At 38.4% G+C, this 27,709-nt stretch overlaps 1 protein-coding gene across 4 annotated transcripts in view; it reads left to right on the forward strand.

The window, feature by feature from the left end:
• Positions 1-27,709, forward strand: part of Atp8a1 (ATPase phospholipid transporting 8A1) — a 219,798-nt gene that overhangs the window by 157,514 nt on the left and 34,575 nt on the right. For all 4 annotated transcript variants that reach the window (XM_048364487.1, XM_048364486.1, XM_048364485.1 and 1 more), the window contains 4 exons: positions 17,623-17,806; positions 17,900-18,010; positions 24,964-25,038; positions 25,142-25,264. In XM_048364487.1, the coding sequence (XP_048220444.1) occupies positions 17,623-17,806; positions 17,900-18,010; positions 24,964-25,038; positions 25,142-25,264 (493 nt within the window). The remainder of the gene's footprint in view (positions 1-17,622; positions 17,807-17,899; positions 18,011-24,963; positions 25,039-25,141; positions 25,265-27,709) is intronic.

A 27,709-nucleotide genomic window follows, 5' to 3' on the forward strand; every position in this document is an offset into this window, starting at 1 on the left:
TTTCCCCCAAGAGTCTCCCACTGAATAGAAAGAAGCAGTTGTTTTCTGTCAGTAGTCATTACATTTCTCGCTCACCACTGTTTTCTGAAGGGAATATTCAGAGACAGAACTAATCCTCTCACCCCAAAATTATCCAGGGCTTTTGAGTCCCGGTTTTGGTTTACAGAGCATAGGTTGCATGTTATACCTCAAATATTTTTTTGAAGGATGTGAACTCAAGAAGGAGACAGTAGTCTGTTATTATCAGTCTAACAAATTCTGTGTGTTCACAGATATTATATGACTTTTTGTTTCTTTTGGTTTTTTTATTTATTGTTATTGTAAAGGTAATGTACAAAAGGGTTACAGTTATGTAAGTCAGATGAAGAGTACATTGCTTTTTGAACAGTGTCACCCTTCCCTTGATCTCTCCCACCCACAAGTTTTATAGTTCATTTTCAACATAGTGTCTAGTGAGTACCACTGCTGCATTTACTTACCCTTTTTCCCAGTATTTCTATGCCCCCATTTACCCTCCTAAAGACAGCTAAATGAAAAAAATAAAACAAGACAAAAGGAAAAGAAAACAATAACAGCAACAAAGGTGAAAAATCTCTTGTTTTCATTTCCTGGTGTTCATGTTGATAAACTTTTCTCTCTTTTTTTGCCAGTCCTGGGGCTTGAGCTCAGGGCCTGAGCATTGTCCCTGGCTTCTTTTTGCTCAAGGCTAGCACTCTACCACTTGAGCCACAGCGCCATTTCTGGTCATTTTTTTTTTTCTGTATATGCGGTGCTGGAGAATTGAACCCAGGGCTTCATGTATGGGAGGCAAGCACTCTTGCCACTAGGCCACGTCCCCAGCCCCTTGATAAAAATTTTATATGATCAGATAGATGCACATACCTATTGTGCCTTTGTGGTCCTCTCCCCAGAATATCCTCCTTTAGTCTCACTGTTTGAATGCCTAGAAACCTGTATAATTTTTCATATTTCAGTGTGTTTTTTCCCTTTCACCATTTGTGTGTTTACTTGTAGATTTATAGGCACATTCTAGCTCCCCAAAATGAGGGAAACCACACAACTTATGTTTCTTTGGGTATGGTTTACTTTGCTTAATATAATTTTTCCAAGTCTTTCCATTTCCTTATAAATGGTACAATATCATTCTTTCTCATGGATGAGTGTAATTCCATTGTGTATATGTACCACATTTTCTCCATACATTCATCCACTAAGAATCATCTGGGTTGATTCCATATTTTGGCTATGGGAAACAATGCTGCAATGAATATGGTTGTGCTGGTAGCTTTACTGTGGCCTTTTTTGTATTTATCCTGCACCAAAATCAACTCAGATTGATCAAAGACGTCAATGTAAAGCCAGATACCATGAAAATATTATGGAAGGGGTAGGAAAAACACTATGGCCCCTAAACACAAGTCAAAACCTCCTAAGTTAATATCCAGAATCACAACAAATCAAAGACTGGATAAATGAGATTACATCAAACTGAAGAGTTTCTGCTTGGCAAAAGATATAGCTAACAAGATTAATAGAAAATCCACAGAATGGGAGAAGATTTTTACCTGCTATGCATCAAGGGCTTCATATCTAAGATATACATAGAGTTCAAAAATTAAAACCTCCAGAATAGACCCTCAGAGAAACAATAACCCAATTAATAAGTGGGCTAAAGACTTAAAAGAGAGACTTCACAAAAGTAACAATGGCCAATAGACACATGAAGAGATATTCAACAACCCTGGCCATGCAAACAAAACGGCATTGAGATTCCACCTCATTCCAGTTAGAATATCAAGAAAACTAACAATAACATGCTGGTGAGGATTTGGCCAAAAGGGAACACTACTAGATCCTTGGTGGGAATATAAACTTACTCTACCACTTTGGCAAGCAGTTTGGAGGTTGCTTGAATGACTAAACATTGAATTTCTTTTGTTTTTACTGTCCTATGCATTTACCTGAATGACCAGAGTCATTTAATAGGGCACTTGCACCGAGATTTAAGGTTATGGACTTAGACTTTCCTCTTATTCCTCTTATTCCCCTGCTCAAGTTTACTGATTCTTATTTGTTGTGATCACAGGTACTCTGTGTGTGTGTGTGTGTGTGTGTGTGTGTGTGTGTGTGTGTGTGTGTGTACATGTGTGCATGCCCTGTTGGGGCTTGAACTCAGAGCCAAGGCACTCTTTCTCAGCTTTTTCAGTCAAGGCTACCACTCGACCAGTTGAGCCATATATCCACTTCTGACTTTTTGCTGGTTAATTGGAGATAGTAATCTCAGACTTTTCTGTTTGAGCTGGCTTTTAGACAGATCTTTAGATCTCAGCCTTCTCCAAGCTTGAGCCACTGAAACCCAGAATGATCGCAGATACTTTTGAAGAACAAATGAAATCACTGGCCCACCTCCTCCAGAAAAATGCATAGGCACATAAACAGTCACCATTTATGGATTTCACATACCCTAAAAGACCTTAGAAGGAACTTGCTCTTAGACACCAGGAGATATATGGATAAAGTCGAAATCAAGAGCTATCCTGAAGCTCCAGGTACATAATTCCTGATCGCAGTTACCAAAGCTTTATCACCCAAGGCCCTTAGTTTTGCATAACTATTGTGATAACATTTTTAGCTAGAGATTCAGGAAGTGCTTTTTCTAGCTCTGCCACTCTGGCACTTTGGATATCTAATGGAATCTGTCTGGCATTGGTTTCATGGCCCATAAAATGATAATATTAGTGTCTGGCAGTGATATAACAGCCCCTCAGAAACTGGACAAACCACACAAGCTCATCATGCTTGCAGATTTTGGATGATCTCTATGTTGTCCACTCTGTGCTGGGGTCCCACTGCATCTGGGGACACAGCTTCTCAGCCTCTTTTACTCTTCTGGAAGAGTGGGAATGTTACAGTGCAGTTTTGCTGTGTGTTAAATAGTGTGTGGTTCTGAGGTCCTCATCAGTTCACATAACCCAGCCTTTCAAAGAATTTTACATTTTTTTCTTGCAGTTGTCAGTTTAGTTTAAACATATTTTGAAACTTATGTTCCGTGACAGTTGGTTGAAAATTGGCATAGAGCCTCCAGCTTTTAGACTGTCTAGTAATCACCATTCTCCTCCATAATTTATGTACTCATGTCTTTTGAAAAGCAGAAATTAAATTGAAGTAAGCATTTTTTCCCTACTTGCGACATCTCTAATCAAAGTTTAACCCCCTTGTAGGCTATTTTCCTCATAGGGGATTTGAAGAAAAAAATACTTGAATTCAGTAAACACTGGGGCTTGGGAGTGACATTCCAGGCAAAACCTTTCACCTTGCTCTATGAAGGGGTTCTCAGCAGAGCTCTGTAGGGATACTTGGAGTGATTTCTGTCATAGTGCGAGTACACTCTACAAAACTCAAGATAGATCTCCTTCTTGAATCTGTGGGGCTTGGCTTTAGCTTGAAGGATTTCACTTAGTAAGTGCTGCACTTAAAAGGTAGCCGTCAAGCACAAGTGAAGCTAACAGTGCTCACCAGACATTCCTTTACAGAAAAGACCTCTCCAAACACCACTGGGTGCCAAGCAGATGATTGACTTTGAAAGGACAAACTGATAATGAACATCAACCCTAGATTTGCTTCCAAAAAATATGAAATGTTTCTTTCAAACATATGAAACATATTTGAAATATGGAAATTTTTCTTTCCTACATGGCTAAAAGAGGACACATTGAATAAACGTTAAAGCTTTGTTCGATGCCCATATTGTACTTTAACATAGCAGTATCTGCTCAACCCTGCCTATCTTGTTTCCTGTTCCTCCTCTATCATGGAGTATTAAAGTAACTACATGCAGTATTATAGTCAAGTACCCTGTTCTGTGTGCTCCACCAGATAATATTTGGCAGTTAAATATCTAAAGTCTAACATGAGAAATCTTCCTGGTTTAGGGATTCATGCCCATAATCCCAGATGTTGAGGAGCCAGAGAAGATTGTAGTTCAAAGACAGCCTTAATCAAAGTTTACAAGACTTTATCTCAATAAATAAGCACAAGTATTCATACCCATGATCTGAGATTCTCCAGAGGATGTAGGTAGGAGAATCTCATCTTAAGGTGGACTTCATGCAAAAGCATAAAATACAGCTCTAAACAGGTGATTCTCACCTATAATCCAAGAGTCTGCGCTCTGAGGATCATAGTTCTAAGCCAGCCCAGGCAGACAGAAATGAGAGACCCTTCTCTCCGATTAACCAGTAAAAATTCAGAAGTGAAAGTAAGGTTCAAGTGGTACAGTGTCAGTGGTGAATGAAAACAAAAACAAATGAGAACACCAGTACCAGCACAAAGAAAAAAAGAAAAGAAAATCTCTACCTGAAAAATAAATAAGTCAAAAAGAGCTGAGAATATAACTTAAAAGGTAGAACTCTTACATGAGCAAGTACCCTAGTACCCTAATACCACCAAATAATACTGATGATGAGAACAATAACAATAATGAAGTAAAGTACATGAAAAACTTAAGTGCCACAACATTCCACTGTAATTCAACACTATATAGATGTAGTTGTGACTCTTCATAGAAAAGCACCATCACCAATGCAGACACACATTCACACGCCCCTCAATCAGAACAGCAGATTATGTCCTTCTGATGAGATAGTCTCTTCCTGGAAAATAAATGAAGCAAGCATGCATGTGCACGTCATCCCAGCATCACGAGTCTCCCAGAAGCCTCCTCATGCTTCCGGTACTTATTAGCCTTTCAAAGTAACTGGTCATTTGAGTTTCATCACATCCTTCTTGAATCGTACCTTATTCAATCTATTCTTTTTCTGTGCAGTTTTACTGACTGAATATGCATCTATATCTCCCACCCCTACATTCAAATCTGTGGTAATGCTTATCAGCAATTTTAAATGCACAGCTCTGCAGCTTTCCACTAAAAGCTTGCCTAAAGCTTTGCATAAATCAATAAGCCAGCTCTCCAGTATGCTCTTTAGTCAGATATAAATCTGTCTGGTGGATTGTTCCCTGTATTCCCTCAGTTCTGATTTGCTAAGGGCATAGTACATGGAACCTATAACATTGCTCTACCCTGTCAGTTTGTTGACTCTCCCATGTAGAAAAGGGAAGCAAATTTAATTTGGCCCAACTGGTTCCCATGATTACTTACAGTTTCATAAATGTGTCTGGGCCATCCCCATTTAGCATAAGTTCAAGGAAGGCTGAGTTTTGACCCATGCTAGGATTCCAAGAGTCAAACCAGGGGACCTTCCTTCCAGTAGTTGTGGCATGAGGAGCAGAAAAAATAAAGACAGCATTCAAGGAGAAAGATGGTTTGGAAGCAGAAAATGTGTTACCAAGGTGATAGAGAGTCAAGAAATGGGTTTACAGTGGGCTTTCAGTCAAGCCTTCTGAGAAAGGAGTGGTTACAGGTAACATTCTCCAAAAGGAGGGGTGTTTGATAGAGTAAGCATGAATAGACAGTTAATATAAAAAGCTAGGCAAGAAAGCCAGGCCCTGGTGGCTCATACCTGTAATCCTAGCTACTCAGGAGGCTAAGATCTGAGGATCACCTTTCAAAGCCAGCCAGGGCAGGAAAGTCTGTGAGTCTCATCTCCAATAAACCACCAGGAAACTGAAAGTGGAGCTGTGGCTCAAAGTGACAGAGTGCTAGCTGTGAGCACAAAACCTCAGGAATATCTCCCAGGCCCTGAGTTCAAGCCCCACAGTAGACAAAAAGAAAAAAGAAAAAAGCTAGACTGCAAATAGTAAAAGGCTTAATAACTGCTATGTAGTTTGTGTTAGAACTATTCCAGACTGTTCTTATAGCAAAAAAAAGAAAGCAGCTCTAGACATTATGTAAGTTAATAAATAGATAAATAAATAAGGTCCCTGAATTTAGCCTCAGGACCTTAATCTTGCCACCTGGTATGAATGAATGTAGAAGGAGTTGTTTCAGATAAAATGTTCCTATGCGCTAGGAATATGGCCTAGTGGTAAAGTGCTGACCTCGTATACATGAAGCCCTGGGTTCAATTCCTCAGCACCACATATATAGAAAAAAGTCGGAAATGACGCTGTGGCTCAAGTGGTAGAGTGCTAGCCTTGAGCAAAAAAAAGAGAGAAAAAAAAAAAGATAAAATGTTCCTAAACTGCCCTAATTTCTAAAAGTATTCTCCATCCCAACTTTGGAAATTGATTCATTTGCCCATCTTTCCCTACCTAATATATATCCCCCTGGTCCATAATTCTTCAAAAGTGACTACATTATTTACACAGTACCAGCCACACAGTGGGGTGGCCCTATTAAACTTTTCTCTGCTTTTGGACCCAAGAATAATGGGTATGATTTAAAATAACAATGGAAATTTACAATAATGGGTGTTTCTAGAAGTAATTTGTCAGAAGGGTCAATAGATATTAGCCTATTGCAGCAAAAGAAAAGATGAGAACCCTGATAAAAATCTGCCCCTGCTGTCATTCAGTGCCTTGGCTGCTGCTGCCCCAGGGGAAATGCCAGCAAAGTGCTAGAGGGCCGGAGCCAGCCCAACAATCAGGAAGCACAGATGGCATATTCAGCACCTTCTCATGCAGTAATCCTACTACAGCCTTGAAAGAGCCAGAGCTTCCTTGATTTTTATATTTTTCTATTACCTTTCTAGGCCCTATCACTGCAAAGGGATAAGAATGTGGATATTTGACTGTGTATGGGGAGGGGCTGTAATATCTGTATTTCATTTCAGTCAGAATGGCCCAATAGTTCACTCATGTGAACTCCTAGATCCATGGTAAGAGAGTACATTCCGGAAGTTCTAACTTCACCTATTTGATGGCTCCTTTTGGTTTGGTAATCATCTCTCTAATAGTAAATAGAAGTACTTACCACACTAACCTTCTGGTTTTGAAGTCCATTCTTCCATTTATTCAAGAAGTATCTTTTGAGCATCCACTCTGGGCCAGTTTCTAGAAACAGTATGGTTTACTACAGGAGGAACAATCACTGCCTTCCCTGTTAGCAAGTATCCACTGAAATAAACACATACCATGCCAGTATCCCACAGGCAGTCGCTGATATGTGTGAGTGAACTGTAGCAATTGATAAATATCAGACAGACATATAAAGTTGATGGTAATGTGGCTATAAAGAAAATGTTGGGCCGAATGCAGGTGGCTTATGCCTGTAATCCTAGCTACTCAGAAGGCTAAGATCTGAGGATCATGGTTTGAAGCCAGCCCAGGCAGGAAAATCCATGACTCTTGTCTCCAGTTAACCAGTTAAAAAGCCAGAAATGGATCTATGGCTCAAGTGGTAAAACACTAGCCTTGAGTACAGAAGCTCAGGGACAGCATCCAGGCCCTGAGTTCAAGCCATAGGATTGGGAGAAAGGAGAGTAAGCAAGCAAGCAAGCAAGAAGGAGAGAGACAGAGACAGACAGAGACCAACAGAGAGGGAGGGGAGAGGAGACGAGGGGAGGGGAGGGAAAAGAAAGAGGAGGGAGAGAGGGAGGAAGGGAGGGAGGGAAGGAAGGAAGGAAGGAAGGAAGGAAGGAAGGAAGGAAGGAAGGAAGGAAGGAAGGAAGGAAGGAAGGAAGGAAGGGAAGGAAGGAAGGATATTGAGTTCCCCATGTTTTTCTTTTGCTTATGTACAAGAATTCTTTGATGTAGATACTGATATTTTATTTATTTTAATACAACAAATATCCTCCAGCCTGCCTCCCTTCTTAAGTCCTTCCTGGAACAGAAATTGTTGGCAACATCAACCTAAGTCCACCTATGGCCAGTGAGCTTTGGAGTTCTACTCATGAAGATTCCGTCCTACATTGTCTTCTGTTAACTTTACAGCTTTCCGCATAGGTCTCTATTTCATATGGAGTTTATTATTGTATATGCTACAAAGAAGGAGTATCTTGTGTGATTTATTTCTACATAGTGATCAGATTCTCCCATTACCATTTACTAAGCAATGCATTCTTTCCCTCTGTTTATAATGCCATGTGGTGCCATATTCAGGCATGAGGGCCACAATTCAGAGAATCTAGAATCAGTCTCCTAGATGCTGAGTGACAAATTACTTAAATTTCTCTGGAGTTATTCTTTTTCTCTTCAAAACAAAGATAAAACTAGTTGCTCTCCTAGAGTTACAAGGAATAACTGAGTTAATACATGGCAATTATTATTAAATTTCTTGTTGCTCTTACAAATGCCATCTGATCTTCCTGTATATAGTCTAATGAGAAAAATACTAGCATACATAAAAAAATTTCTCTCTGCTGGGTTCAGTGACTCAGACTTATAATTCCAGCTACTCAGGTAGTAGAGATTGAGAAGATTGCAGTTCAAGGCCAGCCAGAGCCAAAAGTTAGTGAGAACTCCACCTTAATGAACAAGCCCAATCTGGTGATATACTCCTGTAATTCTAGATGTTTAGGATGCAGAGAAAGGAGGGTCATAATTCAAGGCTACCCCAGTAAAAACTGTTACTGAGGCCCTATCTTTGAAGAACAAGTTAGGCCTGGTAGCACATATGTGTCATCCCAAATATTCAGAAGACCCAAATAGGAAGGTTGTGGTCCAAGGCCATCCCCAGGCAATAACAGGAGCTCTCTCTGAAAAATAACTTAAGCAAAAATGGTGAGGGGTGGTTCAGATATTATAGCACATGCCCTAAGTTCAAAAAGCCAGTACAAAAAAGCAAAACAAAACAAAAAACAAATTTTTTCTGACCACTTTTGTGTCTTTCATTCTTTTTCACCTAATATGAAAATTGCTAATCTGACTTTCCTTTGTTTCATATGTGTCCTGTCTTGTTTTCTAAATCTCTGTTTAATCCATCTATACTATCATTAGACTGCTGTGTCGAAACTGGACACAAGTGGTGCAAGACAATACCAGGGTTTGAACTTGACACGCTATGCTCTTAGGCAGATGCTCTACCACTGTAACCACAGGCCCAGCCCTATTCACTAGATATTTTTTAAGAGGAGAGAAACTTATCCACATGGGGAAAATGTTTTTTAAAAGACGACTGGCTCCCCCAAGGCGGGAGAAGAAGATGGAGGAAAGGCAAACTGAGTTGCTAACACTCAAAAAAAAAAAAAAAGTAGCTACAAGCTACTTGCAGGGGGTGGGGGGGATGGGGAGGAGGAGTGCTGAAAAGGGAAGTATCACAGTTTGAGGATAGTGTGGGGAGACAAGTTCATGAGACCCCTTCTCAACACATCGCTTGACACAGTGGTATTCACCCATCATCCTAAACTCAGGAGAATGAAACTAGGAGAATAGACCATACCCAAAAGTCCACACAACTCCATCTCAAGGGAGAGAAGCTGGATGCAGAAAGTGCAGCTTGGCTCAGAGGTAGGGGCATGCCAATCGAGTTCAAACCCCAGTAGCACCAAGAGGTAAAATAAATGAAGCCACAGGCCACATGTGGTGATTTGCACTCAGCTACTTGGGAGGTGGAGAATTGGAGGATCCAGATCAAAGCCAGCCTAGGGTAAAAACTAGTGAGACCTCCATGTCAACCGATAAGAAAAGAGTTGGTGCAGTGATACATGCCTGTCATCCTAAAGCACAAATAGGAGGATCATGGTCCGGACAGTCATAGACACAAGGCCAAATCTGACAAACAGTGAAAGCCAAAAGAAATGGAAGTGTATATCCCATCATGGAGTACCTGCTTAGCAAGCTCATGGTCCTGAGTTTGCCCACCCGCCTCCCCAAAGGATAGCCAACCCTCTCTTACCTACCCAGAGTCAAGAGGAAAGAAAAAAAAAAGTGACAGAGCTCTGGCTAGCTATCAGGAACAGGAATGGGAGGAGGCCACAGTCCCACTGCTCTGAGAGCAAGGATGTGGAAGGGCAGAAGAATGTGGACAACGCCATCAGCTTTCTTGATCAGGAGTGCTTCACACTGGTCCAATGGGCAAAACGCCCAGGCAAGAAGAGGTATCTGGGCCTCAAGCCACATAGGAAAAACCTATCTCTTTACCACTTCCATCTCTTCAGAGAAGGAGTCTGTAGACCACTGTGGTGCAGATTTTTGACATCAACCTTCTGAGACAGTAATTCAATAAAAATGCTTAAATTAATAGTGCCTAGGGGCAGGAGGAAGGCTTGAGGTCTTTTACTTTCTTCTCCCTGTAGAGTTTCCAGAAAACGTGGGTCATATACCACAGAATGACTGAATGCTTGGGTAAGCGTTGCTGAGGGGGTGACACTGCTCTTTTGAGCTCATCTCCTGCTTTGCAGATAGCACAGGACAGGGCTTCCACTGGGCTCACCCACTCTTGTCTGACCTCCTTTGTGAGGGTGGATAACTTTCCTGATGCTTTTCCCTCTCTAAATATCTTCTCTATTCATATGCAGACTATATTTTGTATATTTTGAGCTTCCAGATTAATACTTTCAGATGCTGTTTCTACCATTTTCTTGGTTATCTCAAAAAACTTCTGACACATTCTGTTCCTTAGAACTAGCTATGAATTCAGAGACGTTTATCATGAAGCACAGGCCACCCTGCCATCTGGTGCTGATCGATTCTGAATACACACTTTTCTTGAAGAAGTAGATATCTCCCTTCCTACCTAATAATTTTTTACCTGTCTTTCCTGCCCATGAAAGAAAACTTGGTATGCAAAATCCCTTACATAGTTTTCTTATACTCTAGAGGGATTTGATTATACAGATCTGCTTCCTAGCAGCAAGCAGTCAAAAACAAATGAAGGTTGTAAAGTTAGTAGCGTGAGATGAATTTCCACAAAATTTCCTACAAATTTCCATTCAGTCTCATTACCATATTTTACATAAGCCCTGTGCTACAATCCAGTGTGAGGACCAGCATGAATAGATTATGTCCCCTCAACAAAGTGACCAGCAGCATTGTGGATAAACCCTATAGTAAATGTCTTTGCCAGGATAAGTGTTCTTCATGCCTCTTGTAAAGTGTATTTGCTGTGCACAGTCTGGAACCTTTGTGCATGCAAATTTTATGTGTACCCTTAGACTACCAGTAAGAATGATCCCTATTTAAAATATTTCTTACCCACTGAAATTGAACACAATATGGTATTTTACTTCTATAATGACATAAATTTCACAAAAGAATTTTTGCCTCCAAAATGCACTGCAGAAAGGAAGTCTGTTTTGAGGTTGCTTCTTCTCTATTTTTTAATATTTTCTGTAGAAAGACTGTGTTTTATTTCTGCAGACCCCATCCCTAGTATTGTAAGGTCTCTGTGGTACCTGTGGCTGCAGGATATGAGCTGATGTTGTTTTTGGAGGCGAGTAGAGCACTCGGTCATCAGTCATTTGAATAGCCCGGTTCTCCTACCTAGAAATGGCTGACTGTTTCATTATGTACCATATGCTAAGTATCAGCTTTAGGATTTGCTATATAAGCTGCTGTTTTCATTCCAGTAATAAATTCATGGTGAGTTCCTAACAGAATTCGAATATGGCTGTACATAGCAGAAAAGTTTTTCTGGCAATGTTCTATCAAATTAAAGCTTTATAAATAAACTTGACACATTTTAGTTCAAAAAGATTCAGATAAGACCTCATTGGTTTTTATTGGGGGGGTGGTCTTTTTGTAATTTCTCTATTGGTCAGTAAAATATGGCTCAATGGAGAATTGACTGATATTTGCAAAAGAAACTTAAAAGAATTTTGTTGCAAAGGAAAATAGAGCAGAGCCTGACCTCTAAATCACCACAAGAAGCCAACTTCAGGCTTTGTAAGTACAGAGCCTGCTTACTGTACAAACATCACAGGATAACTAAGAAATAAGTTATTCTTCTTCTTAAGTTGTTCTGTCTTTCTCTAAGTAGTTGAAGGAATACATAGTTTATCCTGCTGAATTTTTTTGGACTAATAACCTTTCCCTTATATACATTTAAAATTCTAATAATACTATTACTTCTAAATTTGCAGTGTCTGTCTTCTGACTACCTATAAAAAGAAAGTCTCACAAGTTATTGTTACATGTCTGTGTACATACATGTGTATATAATCTTTATCCATTTTCCATTTAGAAAGGCATTAGTCTCATTAACAGAGTATAAAATGAGCTCATATAAGATGGACTACTTCTGACCTTAAATTGTAATCATTTCTGTGTGCTCTGATCTATTGTTCATAGTGCAGTGAAAGTTATTGGGTAGCAAATAGTAACAGTGAATAAGGTATAGAAACCACAGCTAGAATGGTATCTGAAGGGCACATTGAACTCAGTGTTCTCCCAGGCTATATCGTACTGGGCCACCCTGTGTTTGTGGAGTCACAGAAAAGGAAAACAGACTTTCATGACACATGCTGGATCTATAGGCTACATTGTTTTCTGTCTAGTCTATTACTGCTCTTGAAGAAGAAAAGGCACCAGTGGAAGAAAACTGTAAATAATTTCAATCTTGATTCAGACACACAGGGGTTGAAGGCACACACACACACACACACACACACACACACACACACATCGGGAAGAAAAAATAATACTTCTTTTGTGATGCATCCAGATTACACAATCAGTTGTTGTTGGTGCTGGGAAAGTTTTAAGATTTACATATTCTCAGCCATGGTCAAGCGGTTTTGGATAGGCTTTGGGAAGAATCATACATAGAAACAAGTGGACAAAAGCCAAAAAATGTGAATTCTGATGAGTTGAGTAGTAACCTTCTAAGAGTTAAAAACACATCAGTAGAAGAAGTATATTCTGAAGAATTTCAAATGTGTAGAAAACTAACATGCTCATTCCTTTATGAGAAGAGAGCTCTCTACTCCTTGTCAAGGCGAAGGCCAATGCTACCTTGCCCAGGAGCTTCTTACAGCCCATACTCATTGCTACTTTTTCTGGAGTAGGAAAAAATTATATATACATACATATATATGCATATATGTTATATAATTCATATGATTTCAAATTTACCTTTCTTTTATTGTAATGCCTACAAAGAACAATTTCTTTTAATTGATGCTTTGAAAATAGTACAGGCTGAGTAGCACTTAGCCAAAATGCTTAGAACTGGAGTGTTTCAGGGTTGCTGTTTTTCTCCTCCAGATTTTGGAATAGAGCAAGCCCAACTATTCCTAGATTTATTATATATGGTTTTTACCAAGCACAGTCAAATGAATAATTAACTTCAAAACACAATTTTATACATAAACTGAACTGTGTGGTGTGGGCATGTGAGTTCAAAATTGTGTTGTCCACTGAGTGTTTCCCTGCCCTTAATTTGGAGAAGCATGCTTCCAAGAAAACAAATGGTACCTACTAAGTAAGGCACCACTGTGAAGGTTGATAGAGTTGAAGTGAGAAAGTAAAAATTTGAGATTCGTTGTCTCTAGAGGAAGTTGTGTGGCATTACAGGAGAAAGGAATCAAGCATCGCATATGGTACTGAACTCTGTGCATTGAAGCATGCACATGCCTTCCTTGAGAGCAGTCTCCATGGAATGATTGGATATCAATAGTGAGATATCATGGAGATGGAACCAGAGTCTAAGCAAGAAGTTCATTTTCCACATAAACCTATTTACATCACCAGAAGGTGATTTTATACAATATTTTAAGTGTGCCTGTATTTCTTTTTGGAGTGTCTTGTCACATAATGTTGGGTGCAAAAGTTTTCCACATGTAGCATCATTTCAGCAAACCCAAAAGTTTTGGGAGAGCGTTACACATTTTATATTTTTGTGTTGGGAACACCCAATCTGTAGAAGATCTTTTTAACTAACTTTAGTTTCACTAACCTGGATCCCTTTAAAGCTCATTTCTGCTAGGTGCCAGTGGTTCACACCTAAGATCATAACTACTAGGGACTGAGAGCTGAGGGTTGTGATTTGAAGCCAACCTGATTAGCAAACTTTGTGAGACACTCCAATTAACCAGCAAAAAGCTGAGCTAGAGGTGTAGCTCAAGAGGCAAAGTGTCAGCCATGAGCAAAAACGCCTGGTGAGGCCATGTGCACATGGTATGGACACATGGAAAGAAACAGTTCATTTCTTCCCTGAGACCTGCTGACACATGACCCAGCACCCTCTGCCTTGAGCCTGAACACTGTAGTGCACACTTGTACTTTTGCTTCCTTGAGTTAACTTTTAGTTCTTAGAGAAATCATCATTAATAAAATATTTCATGAAATCATTGAAAAAAATCTAATGAAGGTTTTGCTAGTAAACCAGGTATAATGGTCTAGAAAGATTTTGGGTTGCTGGGAATTTGTGCCTTTGAGGGAGATCTCGGGTAATTGTAAGGTGGGATGGAAGGAGTCATCACATTCCATTCTCCACTGTAGGGAAACAGTGGGCTCTGTCTCACGAGTGAGGGTTATGCAACAAAAAATGTAGACTTTATACCAAAAGACTTCCACGCAAAAGTAAAGTTCTGTGTTCTACCTCACAAGTTTTTCCATTTATATTTTGAGTTCAATGATGTTGTTTTTTACTTTTTTATTTTTTTAATTGACTTATTTATTGTCAAAGTGATGTGTAGAGAGGTTACAGTTTCATACATAAGGCAGTGAGTACATTGTTTATCCAACTTGTTACCTCCTCCCTCATTTTTCTCCCACCTTTCCACCCTCCCCAATTCCCTACCCCCAAACCCCCAGTTCAGTGTTTAAGAATACACAATTTTACCTTTCATGAAGCCCCACTTAAATCCAACATCTAGGTTTAGCAACCAGCTGCTATTTCAAACACATCAGAAATGAGAGCTCCCATTGTTTCTTAAATATTCTTTGAAGCCAGTTAGCCACATTTCAGCCTGCTAATGAGAGCAAATGATAATTATGGTGCATAAGAGTATTTCCACTCTTTTTTATGTTGTTGTTAGTTTGGTGTGGGATGTGTGTGTGTGTGTGTGTGTGTGTGTGTGTGTGTGTGTGTGTGTGTGTGTGTGTGCTGATACTGGGGCTTGAATTCAGGGCCAGGGGTCTATACCCTAGCTTTTTTGCCCAAGGCTGGTGCTCTAATACTTGAGCTATACCGCACTCCCCCACTCTGGCTTTTGTTGTTATTGTTGTTATTTTGGTGGCTAATTGGAGATAAGAGTGTTATGAACTTTCCAGCCTGAGCCAGGTCAACTGTGATCCTCAAATCTCAGCCTCTTGACAGGTATGAGCCACCAAGCCACTGTCTGTCTTGAATAGTTGAGTTCGCCATCCCTGTGGACTTGGGTAAAAATGTTCAGCTAATTTTACTTGAAGGATATTGAAAATTGAAGTGTCAAGTAGAAAAAAACGGTGATTGACCATAATCATCATGAAGAAAAAAATTAATATGACCCTTTTCTGACACTACTTTAAATCACTAATTTTAGCTCAACATTAGTTCATGAAAAAAAGTCTGATTATACCCTGGCTACACGGAGCCCTTAGTGTGAGTCATAGAGCATTTATACCACAAGCCCACTAAAAGGAGTGGATAAATATTTTTGAGTGCTTCTCTCTGTTCCTGCCCATTTCCCATTTGCTTTTTAGATAGAGCATGGCTGCTAAAGCTTTTTTTATACATTCACTCAATGTCAACTACAATCTGTGTTTAAGTTCATTGGCCTAGAGCCAGTTGGCTTACCAATTTACATTAGCCTGTTAAGAAAAATTAAATAAAATGTGAAAATGAGATGAAAATTGCTCTGAAGAGAAATGGAGGCTAACAACAGTGAAATGGCCCATTAATGACCTGATATTCAGTCCCTTGCTGAGTTCACAGTTGTGTCATTTTGTATTATTGCCAGACACTAAATGGAAATCCAAAGGAAAAATTAAAATAGTTCTTTCGTATAACAATCGTTTATTAAGTGCCTATTCTCGATCAGGAACTGGAAGTATAAAGAGAAGACTCCTATACTCCTCCAGGAAATCACAGACTTATGTAGTGATGCTCATTCCATTCTATTACATTGTGAAGACACATACTTGTGCAAAGTATACAGTGCTAGAGATTTTTTTCCTGTGGAAATAAGCAAAGGAAAGTGCCAGGATGTGTGTGTGTGTGTGTGTGTGTGTGTGTGTGTGTGTGTTTACTGCATGTGTGTGTGTGTGCCAATATGAAGCTGAACTCAGAGCTTGGGTGCTATCCCTTACTATTTTCACTCAAGGCTAGCACTTGAGCCACAGCTCCACTTCCAGATTTTTGGTAGGTAATTGAAGATAAGTCTCATAGACCTTCTTACCCAGGCTGGCTTCACACAGTGAAACTCAGATCTCACAGTACTGGTGGTGGATCTTCAATGTTAAATAAGTAACAGTTGATTTCTCAGAACTGTCAGCAGATATTTATTAGACACCTACGCCACCTAATCTTGATGTAAAAAAAAAAAAATTTCCCCCTGAGACAAGTGCTGGTGGCTCACACCTATAATCCTACTTACTCAGGTGGCTGAGATCTGAGGATTGCAGTTCAAAGCCAGCCTGGAAAGGAAAGTCCATGAGACTCTCAACTCTAATTAAGCACCAGAAAATGAACAGTGGAGCTATGGCTCAAGTGGTAGGGTGTAAACCTTGAGCAAAAATGCAAGGACAGCCTCCAGGCCCTGAGTTCAAGCCCCAGGACTGGCATGCATGCGCACGCACACACACACACACACACACACACACACACACACACACACACACACACACATATTAGCCCTAAGATATTTTCTTGTTCATTAAAATTGTGTATGATGTTTCTTACTAATTAATTAGTAAGTTTTTTCCAACTATTACTGTCTTAATAATCAGTGGACCAAGTCATGCTTTAGTCTTCTTGACTTGCTCTATAATTCCCACTAGAATATGTACAATATATCTAATTATACTGATATTCTCTGTCTTCAAACCCTTCTACGATTTTCTTGTCATTTGTTTCTTAAGAGGCTCCTGTTTAAAGTGTGTGAAAAACTGCCCCGCCAAAAATTTTGATGGAACTGAGGTTTGAACTCAGAGTCTTGAGCTTGTTAGACAAGGGCTCTACCACTTGAGCCAAGCCTCCAGCTAAACTTAATACCAAATAAAAATTTTAAATAGTTGTTTATGTCTTCTATTCTGTGTAAACATCTGCCATTGCCTTTGGAAGAAAGTGAAGCATTTGAGCAATAATCAAGTGTTTAATCTTTAATTTGGTTGAGAATCACAGTGGTGTCTAGGAACAAGTAGAAAATGATCCAACCTCCTACTATTAAAGAGAGTTTTAAGTCATTTCAACCATACTAAATATATTATCTAAGACCAGCTTATAATAGCTCACAAGTTTAATTACCTAGGTACTGCATGGGATTTAGTATGTGGGCTTCTGTTCAACAGCCCTTATGATTTTCTTCTTGCTTCAAAAGTGAATAATTAGATATTCTGATGTTACTTGTTGAGAAGCAGTGGAATTTTTGGACTCAGCTGTTATTTAACAAATTTATACAGCATTATTGCATCTTCTATCATGAGATCTTTCCTTGTAGAACTTGTTTCCCCTTAAAATGGCAACCAGATTAACAGAGAGACAAAACTTTTCAAACTTCAGACTTTTCCATAAATGGTTCTTTGGAGAACTATTTATTTTGAGTTTTTACTCCTTTGATTCTTCCAAACAATGGCATTTCAAAATTCCTCCCCTTTCCCCGTCCCAGAAAACAGAAAGTAATTAATTATCTGTCTTAATTAAAGGGTTTCTCCTCTTCAAAAATCTGAAGTGGTAGAGATGGTTAAGAAGCAAGTCAATGTGATAACTCTTGCAATTGGAGATGGCGCCAATGATGTCAGCATGATACAGACTGCCCATGTGGGTGTGGGAATAAGTGGCAATGAAGGCTTACAGGCAGCAAATTCTTCTGATTACTCCATAGCCCAGGTAAAGCATCCTGTTGTAAACCACTGCCATTCTTCCATATCTCCTAGCTCAGTGAGGAGGAAAAAATACTAACGTTTCCTACTCTTCTTTCAGTTCAAGTATTTGAAGAATTTGTTGATGGTTCATGGTGCCTGGAACTATAACAGAGTCTCTAAGTGTATCCTGTATTGCTTCTACAAGAACATAGTCCTCTACATCATTGAGGTAACAGCAGGTTAAAGTCCTTGCCACTTATATCCACAAAGTAATGTTCCTTATAAAGGCATTATTTTCTCATTGTTTTCATTAATATTTCATTTGCTCATTTTCTTTTTATGACTTCTAAGCATGCTCAAATAAATAATAAAAATGTCAGCTATGGAAGATAAATAATATTTCAATTGGCTAAAAAGAAATAAACATAGTACTTGGATGGAAATTAGCATTGTTAGTAAGGTAAAGATTTCAGTTTTCAAAAGAGATTGTAAGGGAAATCTTTTGGCTTGGTTTTTTTGTTTATTTGTTTGTTTTGTTTTGTTTTGTTTTTGGCCAGTCCTGGGCCTTAAACTCTGAGCCTGGGCACTGTCCGTAAGCTTTTTGCACAACACTAGTACTCTCCTATTTAAGCCACAGCTCCACCTCCAGCGTTTTGTGGTTAATTTTCCTGTCAGGGCTGGCTGAGTAGATAGGATTACAGGCATGAGCCACCAGTGCCTGGCTAAAGCATACCTTTTATAAACCTAAAAAATGCATCAAAGGCAACTGTACACTGTAGAGGATAGTGTACATACGGAAAACTGTAAGAATAAAAGAAAAATGAGTGGTTCCAACCACACAAAAAAAGAAAATTTTAGAGGCTAGGAATATGAGCTAGTGGTAGAGTGCTTGCCTACCATACATGAAGCCCTGGGTTCAATTCCTCAGCACCACATATACAGAAAAAGCCAGAAGTAGTGCTCTGGCTCAAGTGGTAGAGTGCTAGTCTTGAGCAAAAAGAAGCCAGGGACAGTGCTCAGGACTTGAGTTCAAGCCCCAGGACTGGAAAAAAAAATCAAAAAGAAAACTTAGAGGATAATAAATACAAAGCTGATGATAACAGTTCTAATTTGGGGGGGAGGGATGATGAGTAAAATCAGGGAGTACATGCAACAGTTCCGTCAGTGTTGATTTTGTCAGTAGTTCTTATTTCAAAACTCAGACCTTCGTTCTATACAGCCATCCCTTGTTATCCAGATCTGCTCTGGTTTCTGAATTTGGTAAGTAACAAGAGTTCAGATAATAAGCATTTGTCTAAAAAAATCTACAGAATAGTAATTCCTTTGTCTGGCTAGCCAAAGAATTCCACAAACAGTTTTAGCATCATCTTAAAATTTGAAAATTGAAGTCAGCAATATAACTTCTTAAATAGATGCCTGTTACTTTCCAAACATTTGGATCCACCTTTCCCAAGCCAGGTACCAGGCATAGTCCAGCAGCTCTGAAGTGAGTCAAGTGAGATCCCTGTCTTCCAGGAGCCAGCCAATGGGAGGGCAATGTAGCCACATGTGTAATTCTTCATCTTCTAGGAGCTACGTTAGCAAAATACTAAAACTAAAACCACAATGACTTTAATATCCTACTTTCACTCTGTTCAAATTATTATCATTTTAACATGGAAAAATATTAATAATTGTTATTCCTACTTGCCTTTCTCCATACTAAGTGTTCAACATCCTGTGTGTATTTTGCGTCTGTAGCACATCTGAGTTTAGCTTAGGTGTCTCTCCAGTGCTCTAGAGCCCATGAGGCCAGCAACTACCACACTGGACAGTATGGCCCAGTGGACAACTACATGATGATCATAACTGGTAGGTCGTTACTGAGGAAGTGATACATACATGATTTGCTTTTGTTTTCACTTTTGGCCTTTGAATCATCAGAAACTGTATTATAATAGTGAAAACTCATGTGAGATCAGTTTCACTGTAGCTCTGAAGGAACACAGCAAGGGATCCCAAGACCTTGAGAAAACCCTCCCAATGCTCATGAATCTGCCAAGGGCTCCCTTATAGATGTCTGTGTTACTTTGCCCTTTATTCAGTGGAGCATTTCTACTCATCTATCAGAAGATATTTGACCTCACCATTTGCTGTATGGATCCCATACCTTACACCAGAGGGAAACAATATCATCAGTTTCCACAGCTACCCTGTTACTTAGAGATGCTGTATGCTTGGCTTACCGTTTTTTGTTCTTACAGAGTTCCTGTCTCCTTATTAAAGTGTTAACCACTAAGCATAGTTCTTTGAGTCAAATTGGTAATATTAAAACTTAATTTTGACATATTGAAATAGTGTCTTGAAAATATCCACAGATTATAACCCATTAGATTTAAATGACCAAATACAAGCCAGATAGAGTGCCACACACCTGTAATCCCAGTACCATTGGGGCTGAAGCATAAAGACAGTGAGTTTGAGGCCAGCCTCGACTACATAGTGAGACCCTGTCTCAAAAGTTCAAAAATTAATTAACAACCATATATTTGGAAACACAAGGAAGAAACTTAATGAACTTGATGATTGCTTATTATGATAAGATTTGATGTGTAATAATCTGTGTTTTAAAGCAAAATGCAAGTCCAAATCTTTATGAGATTAAAGAAATCCATTTTATATATAAATTTGTGATTTTTTTCTAAAATAATCGGGATGGAATTTTTACTTCCATTCTCTTCTGTATATCTAACTTTGTCAAAACACTGACAGTCAAAAGGTATTATATTGTTTATTTACATAGACTTTTGAAGACTTTTAAATAAGGAGTTGAAAGCCACTGCCAGCAATAAATCTGCTTGCAAAAAATTAATTTGACAAAATGAATTAAGTTTGGATTGTAAATCTAGATTGACAGACAGCTGCTTTTTAAATTGAGATTAACTGACAATCAACAATGAAGTGAACAAAATTTATGGACAAATGGGGGAAGTAATATGCACTAAACTCAAATGAAAACTAAAGCTTCATGCACTATTTCAAACCCAGAGTTATATAACTTGTGGTTGATTAACCCTAAGTTTCACTTGGCTTTGAATTTAAAGCCTCTTCATGAGATATTTAACACTGATCACATTCTTCACACATTGAAAGGGAAGTGAGTTCTACACTTTACTGGAAATCTCATCTTTATTTTTCTTTTAGCACTTTATGGAAACATATTTTGAATATAATTCAACTGTCTTGGAAACGAATTGACCTTTTAAATCAGTTCCCAAATACCCAACTTTTGCCAGCTAAAACAAGTTCTGCAGATGTTAATGGCTCATGTCAATACTGTGAATGAATAGACAGAAAACACATCGCTGAATGTCCCTAGCGAGGACAACTGCCAGTCTCCAATCTCTCCTTTCAGTTTTTTGTACTGGTCAGGCGTGGGAGCAGAGAACTCATTGAGTATTTGTAAGCTGCTGTTTAATATGCAGAAATGCTGCATCAGGAAAATGCCTGTGGAGCCTTAGCTGCCACGCCTCTGCAGGGGTGTAGAATTTAGAAATAATTCCAGAGAAGCAGGTCTGGGGTTGCCTTGCTAATAACAGAACCATCTTGAGCACTATGGGTTTTGTAGGTTTTCTGCAAAAACTGTTTTGCCATTGTTGTAGTGCCAGGAATATCATCATCTAGCTGCTCAATTGCTGTGAATTATCCCAGCCACACAAATAGATACAAATTCAGTAATAGGCTGGTATGGAGCTCTTACTTATGGGAGCTGCCTGGCTGTGGAGTTTGGTGGGGTTTTTTGTTTGTTTGTTTGTTTTTAAATTATTGACTCCTTCTAAAGAGAATGCCCTCCCCCCCCCCCCCCGGGCTGGGGATATGGCCTAGTGGCACGAGTGCTTGCCTTGTATACATAAGGCCCTGGGTTCGATTCCTCAGCACCACATATACAGAAAACGGCCAGAAGTGGCGCTGTGGCTCAAGTGGCAGAGTGCTAGCCTTGAGCAAAAAGAAGCCAGGGACAGTGCTCAGGCCCTGAGTTCAAGGCCCAGGACTGGCCAAAAAAATAAAATAAATAAATAAAGAGATCCCCCCACCCCAAAACTTGTAACTCCTTAGCAAAATAAGATCTTTTCCTTCAAATGATTAGTTGTACACAAGTTCCCTGGTGATACGTTAGAGCAGTGTAGTGTCTCTAATTTCCAGAAGTGTTGATTAAAAGTCGGTAAGGTGATTTCTCAGCATGTTGTACTGAAAAATGGATTCCCTGTGGATCTACCTCTTCAAGGGCCTGACACTTTCCTTCTACACCCACAGTGCTGGTTGAGTCAAAGAAAGGATTTCATATGTATATGGTAATTCATGTGTTGTTTTACTGAGCATGAAATATGTTCCTAATCTATCCCTTCATTACAAATCTCAGATGTACATAAAAAACAAACTTCTAGTGCATTGCTTCTCTATTAGCCAGCTTCTCTGTATCCTCTAAAATAAGTAAGGCTGGATTGGAGCTCAGGGGCAAAGCACTTGTCTGACAAGCACAATGTGCTAGGTTCCATCTCCAGTACCAAAAAGAAAAGGGAAAAAAATACAGATTTTTTTTTTTTAGAAAAGTAAACTAACTGATCAAGATACATTGTGTTCACAAATTGTTATGTTGAATTGAAACCTCTTTTTAAAACTATTTAAAGACAGTTTTTAAAAATTAACATAAACACACAAATAATAAATAAAACAGGTAAACCTAGATGACAGAATATCAGTGTGAAGCTATAGATGCAGTACCAAAGGTTCTCTTCTCATCTAGTCATCTCTTCCTCTTTTGAAAAAAAAAATTTGAATGTGAATTTCTAATAATACAGAAAATAAAATTTCTGAAAACACAATGTTCATCCACTAAGGAAAATTATATGATAAAAACATGTTAATTCTTCACTTAAAATGTTTGCCATACACTGCAAATGTATACTTTTGGTTTGTTTGCAAGTTGTTTTGGATTTAAAACTTTTTGCATGTAGTCACTGATTTGAGGACAGTCTAAAAGTTTGAGAGTAGACTTTGAATCAGCATCAAATGTCATGTACAAATGCTTACCTGCCATACACAAATCCATTACCATAGCCTTCTTATAATACATAGTATTGATGACTACAAATATATTTAGAACTATAACCTTTGAGCTAGACCGTATCCATTCGATGAGTTAAGTGTGCAAAAAGCCTCAGCTTTCTGCAGACCAACAAGCTGGGCTGGGCTGGGCTTTGTAGCAAATACATCAACGAAAGTCTGGGTTTAAAAACCCTTTGTATTTCCATCATACCCAAGAAATCTGAAATATCCATATGTTTGTATATACATATATGTGTATATATATAGATTGTCACCTGGAGTCTGTTTTGTCTAATTGTATGTAATTATAAGGAAGGAGCAAACTTCACTGAAGATGCTAAGTTCTTTTAACGTTTACACATATAAATGATCTGGCAAATGTCCCAGATTTTTCTGCAAATCCTTTAGCAAAGCAAGTAAGGATTTCAGATTTAACTCCTATCTCTTTGCTTTTGTTGCCATCATTAGTGTGTTGCAACCTTAACACAATCTGGACTTCTTTTTTCATGTGTTATCACTACTTTGTTTGCTTTTCCATCTCATCAAGAAGACATTCATTTTCATACATACTCAGCCATTCTTCCCCGTTATAAAAGAGAAGAGGATCAGTGAGGGTACAGAAACTGTTCGTGGCGGGGCCAGCCTGGATACATATTGATAAATGGTGAATTTGTAGCAATTCATACTTCTATAATGAGATTAAATGGAACATGAAGTGTAGCCAGATTCCTTTGACTCTGACTCTAGTTCACTCGAGCCACATGTTCAAGATCACTTTGTTGAGACAGTTTTGCAGTTGTTATGTTGTATTGTATTTATGTAATCTCATCTCTGCTCTCGCCTTTTTCCCTCTCAGGTCAACTTGATTTTTTAAAAAAATAATAATAAAGCTATCAGTGCATTACTAATAGTCACTTTAATTTTTTGTATGTTTTAAACATGTTGGAGAAAACTTCTCTAAATTACCCAGAAATTTTGTTTCCACACTTATTTTCTGTTTTAAAGAGAACTTTAAAATATCTGAGAACCTTAGGCTCTAGTAGCTACGAATTAGATTTTTATCAAAGCTTAAAACTTAAGTTAAAAATATTTTATTAAGAAGGATACAGTCAAGAATTCATTGAATAGACCACTTAACTAAGAAAAGTAAGGGAAGGGGGTGGGTTGAAGGAGGGTGAGAATGTTGAAGGCAATAACACTGATCAAAATGCATTGTATTTATAAACTGCTTTGTTAAACAGTACCTCCTTTGTATAACTACTTAAAGATAATGGATTTTTTGAAATTAATGTATAAAAACTAATATACTATATATAAAAATTAATATACTAAAAACTGCTAAAAAGAGAAAAACTATACAGTGACCCATTAATTCTACCTTGAGAATTTGTCCTAAGAAAAGACATACATAGTCCAGAATCAATTCTGATAGCCAAAAAGAAAACCTATAAACAAGCTAAATATCTAAAACAAAGCATCTGCACTGTAGAGAATCTGCATCCATCAATAGCACCTTAAAGGACATGTAATAACAAAGGCATGTTTTGTAATGTGAAAGGACAGGAGCCAGATGTGACAATAGATACTATAATTTCCGAGTAAAGTAAAATTTTGTTTGTGCTTAACCAGCTTTGTGGGTACAGCCAGTGTGGAAGAAAATAGTGACTCTCTTGGTATGAGAAATTATAAATAAATAAATAAGTTTCAATTCTATAAAGAAAATGATCTTTAAGCAGTTAATCCTATTTTCAAAAGGAATTAAAGCTATAAAAATCAAATGGCATTTAGATATATTGTTTTAGAAACAAAACAGCACATAATTTTTTTACATCTATGGTTGCTTGTTCAGTATAGTTCCTTTTTATAATTGGACAGGTAGAACCAACTTTGTCTTAAACAGAAAATACCTTATAAAAGCATAAAATGGCATTTTTGAATAGTGAACAAATGACATTTTTTAGGAATATCCTGAAAACAATATGTTGATGCTGCTGCTTTGTGTTTTGTGTTGTTTAAGGAGCATTTACAAGAGATTTTAAGCCATGAATTGATGTTTTTGTGTTTTAATTCTGGTTTTGTGGGTTGTTTTCTTCCTAGATCTGGTTTGCCTTTGTCAACGGCTTTTCTGGACAGATCCTCTTTGAAAGATGGTGTATAGGTCTTTATAACGTGGTAAGCGTAGTGTAGTTGATCATTCCTATTTTATTTAATATTCTGAAATAAAGATTTGCCTGGCATTTGGCTACTTAGAATAATGACCAGTTTGTCATTCTAGATGTTTACGGCTATGCCTCCTTTAACTCTCGGAATATTTGAGAGATCGTGCCGAAAAGAGAATATGCTGAAGTATCCTGAACTATACAAAACATCTCAGAATGCTCTGGACTTCAACACCAAGGTAGGAACTGTGTCTGCGCACAGACAGATTTATTCCGGTAGATTTATTGCTGTTCCTGTTTGGGGCATCTCCAAAGCCAAGGAGATGACAGCAGCCTGGGAAGGCTGCAGAACAGACACTGAGGGGAGTCTCGGTCCCAAGGGTTCTTTCTGCTGTGGCAGGGAAAGGTGTTTTGTGCATTGGGTTGGGTTGGTTTATGTTATAAAACTAAAGAGAAAACTATGTCCCCTGGAGTTTTTGAGCAGCAGAAAGCTGGGATAGCAGACAAAAGCCCCTGTCCTTTCGTCCTGTGTCTGACCATTTCTGCAGAGTTGCAGGGAAACAGTCAGCTCTAGCCCGGCTCAAGTCACCTGGGACTGACAAGGGCTGGTTTACAGGTGTAAAAGGGTGAGAAGTATTATATCATTCCTTGCCAGTTTCCTATTTCCTCAGACAACTTTATCCTCATTAGAATTTTAGAGTGATTGTGTCAGACATTAAAATTCCAGTCTCTGGGAAGTAACTTACCATATAATCATCGTACTCAGTTTTTCCAAGCCTTAAAATTAAAAATACATAAAATTTCCAACATTTTCTCTGAAATCAAGTCTGGGATTATACTCTACATAAGTCATAGGGTATCATGATCTGTGATGATCCATGTATTGATTCAGCCCAGTGATGAAAAGTATCTTATTTTCTGCATAGTTTAGTTTCTTGCAAGTGTATAGCCTTAAATGTTTCCATTGATATTTGAGGATGTAATTCAAGCCTCTATTTAGTGCAAATCAAGAGGAAAAGTTTTCTTTTTCTTCATGTATTTTTATTGTTATTATAAAAGTGATGTTCAGAGGGGCTACAGTTACATAAATCAGGAAGAGTATATTTCTTTTGGGACAATGTCACCCCTTCCTTGTCTCTCTCCCAGTTTTTCTCTCCCATCCCCACCCTCAAGTTTATAGTTCATTTTCACCCTAGTGTCTAGTGAGTAACACTGCTGCGTTTATTCACCCTTTGTCCCACCATTTCTGTGCCTACCCTACTCCTCCCAAAGACAGAAATATGAACACACAAAAGGAAAAAAAAACAAACAAAAATAGCAACAAAGAAAACTCTCATTTCCATTTCCTGGAGTTCATCTCTATAAATATTATTTTATATGATCAGATGCAGACCTTTGTGTTCCTCTCCTAAGAATATCCAAAGAAAAATTTGAATAATTTTTTTAAGAATCCGTGTAGATGATATTATGAAACAAACATTCAGGTAGTATCATATAGCAAATTATATCATCACCGAATTGTTTCCCTTTAATGTAAGGTTGCTTATTAGCATATTTCTGGTGATTGTATGTAATCTTAATTCCAAGTCTTGAATTTAGGACAATTAATGTAGGAAATTTCAATATTAATTCATGAAGCTCTCCAATAACATTGATTCTCAGTATACCTAGAATGCCAGTGAAACAGGTGTTTTCATGACCTTCTATGATAAAAGATACTGAAGAATTGAGAGCTAAGAGTTCATTCTTTGGAGTCTCAATCTCCATAAACACATTGTGCACAAATGCCCAGCTATACCCACAAATGTAACTCCGTGCCTTCATAAGGATAATTAAAATAATAAGCACACTCAAGAGTTCTTTAACTTATTTATACCACTGGTTCTGAACACAACTCTTTTTTAAGCTGTCACTATTTATAGCATCAGTGACTAAGCATACATTTGTAATGGGGTTTGGGGGGGGAAGGAATTATAAAATTTATTTAAGGTGCCCAAATTTTTTGGAGTCCCACCACATTGCTATAATGCTTTTGATTGCCTGTGGCAATCATTTTCAAATGATGGAAAACTGTAGTTGAGGAAATTAAATAGAGTGAGCTCTGGTTTTCCCTGAAAAATGTGCTCTGGAAGCTAAGAAAGCCTGGGCCACCTTAAAAGAGAGAAATAATTCTCACCAGCCTATACAGTTGTATCTATCTCAGCCATGGGTTCCCTTGATGTAGTTCAGTCTCTGTGATGCAATCTCAGGAGTTAATGTCCCAGCCACACACTGGGCCATGTCACTCTGGCTTATAAATGTAAATCAATCATATTCCTGCAGCTTCTAATCCTTTCGTGCCTGTTGTAAATAACAACATGGATCCAGTTTTGTGGCCAGAAAAGGCAGAACAGGTAGTATTCAGTTTCAGCGTGGGAGCATTACTTCTTGTATCATGTGTTTTTGAAAACCTATGCTGTTATCCATATACTCCAGGCATTTATGGAGAAAAGTCTCAAGATCCATTTAAATAGGTTATACAATTTCCATCTCTACCTGAATACTTAGAGCTCATAAAATGCAAGTTGCCAGACATTTTTGTAGGGTTTTTGGATTTCTCTAATGATTTCACTGTAACTTCTGTGATTGTATTCCATAGAAGTGTTTTAAAATTCAGGGACAAGTGGCTACAAAATGCATGGCTG

Source organism: Perognathus longimembris, chromosome 16 (assembly GCF_023159225.1).
Source record: "Perognathus longimembris pacificus isolate PPM17 chromosome 16, ASM2315922v1, whole genome shotgun sequence".
Classification (NCBI taxonomy): Eukaryota; Metazoa; Chordata; class Mammalia; order Rodentia; family Heteromyidae; genus Perognathus; species Perognathus longimembris.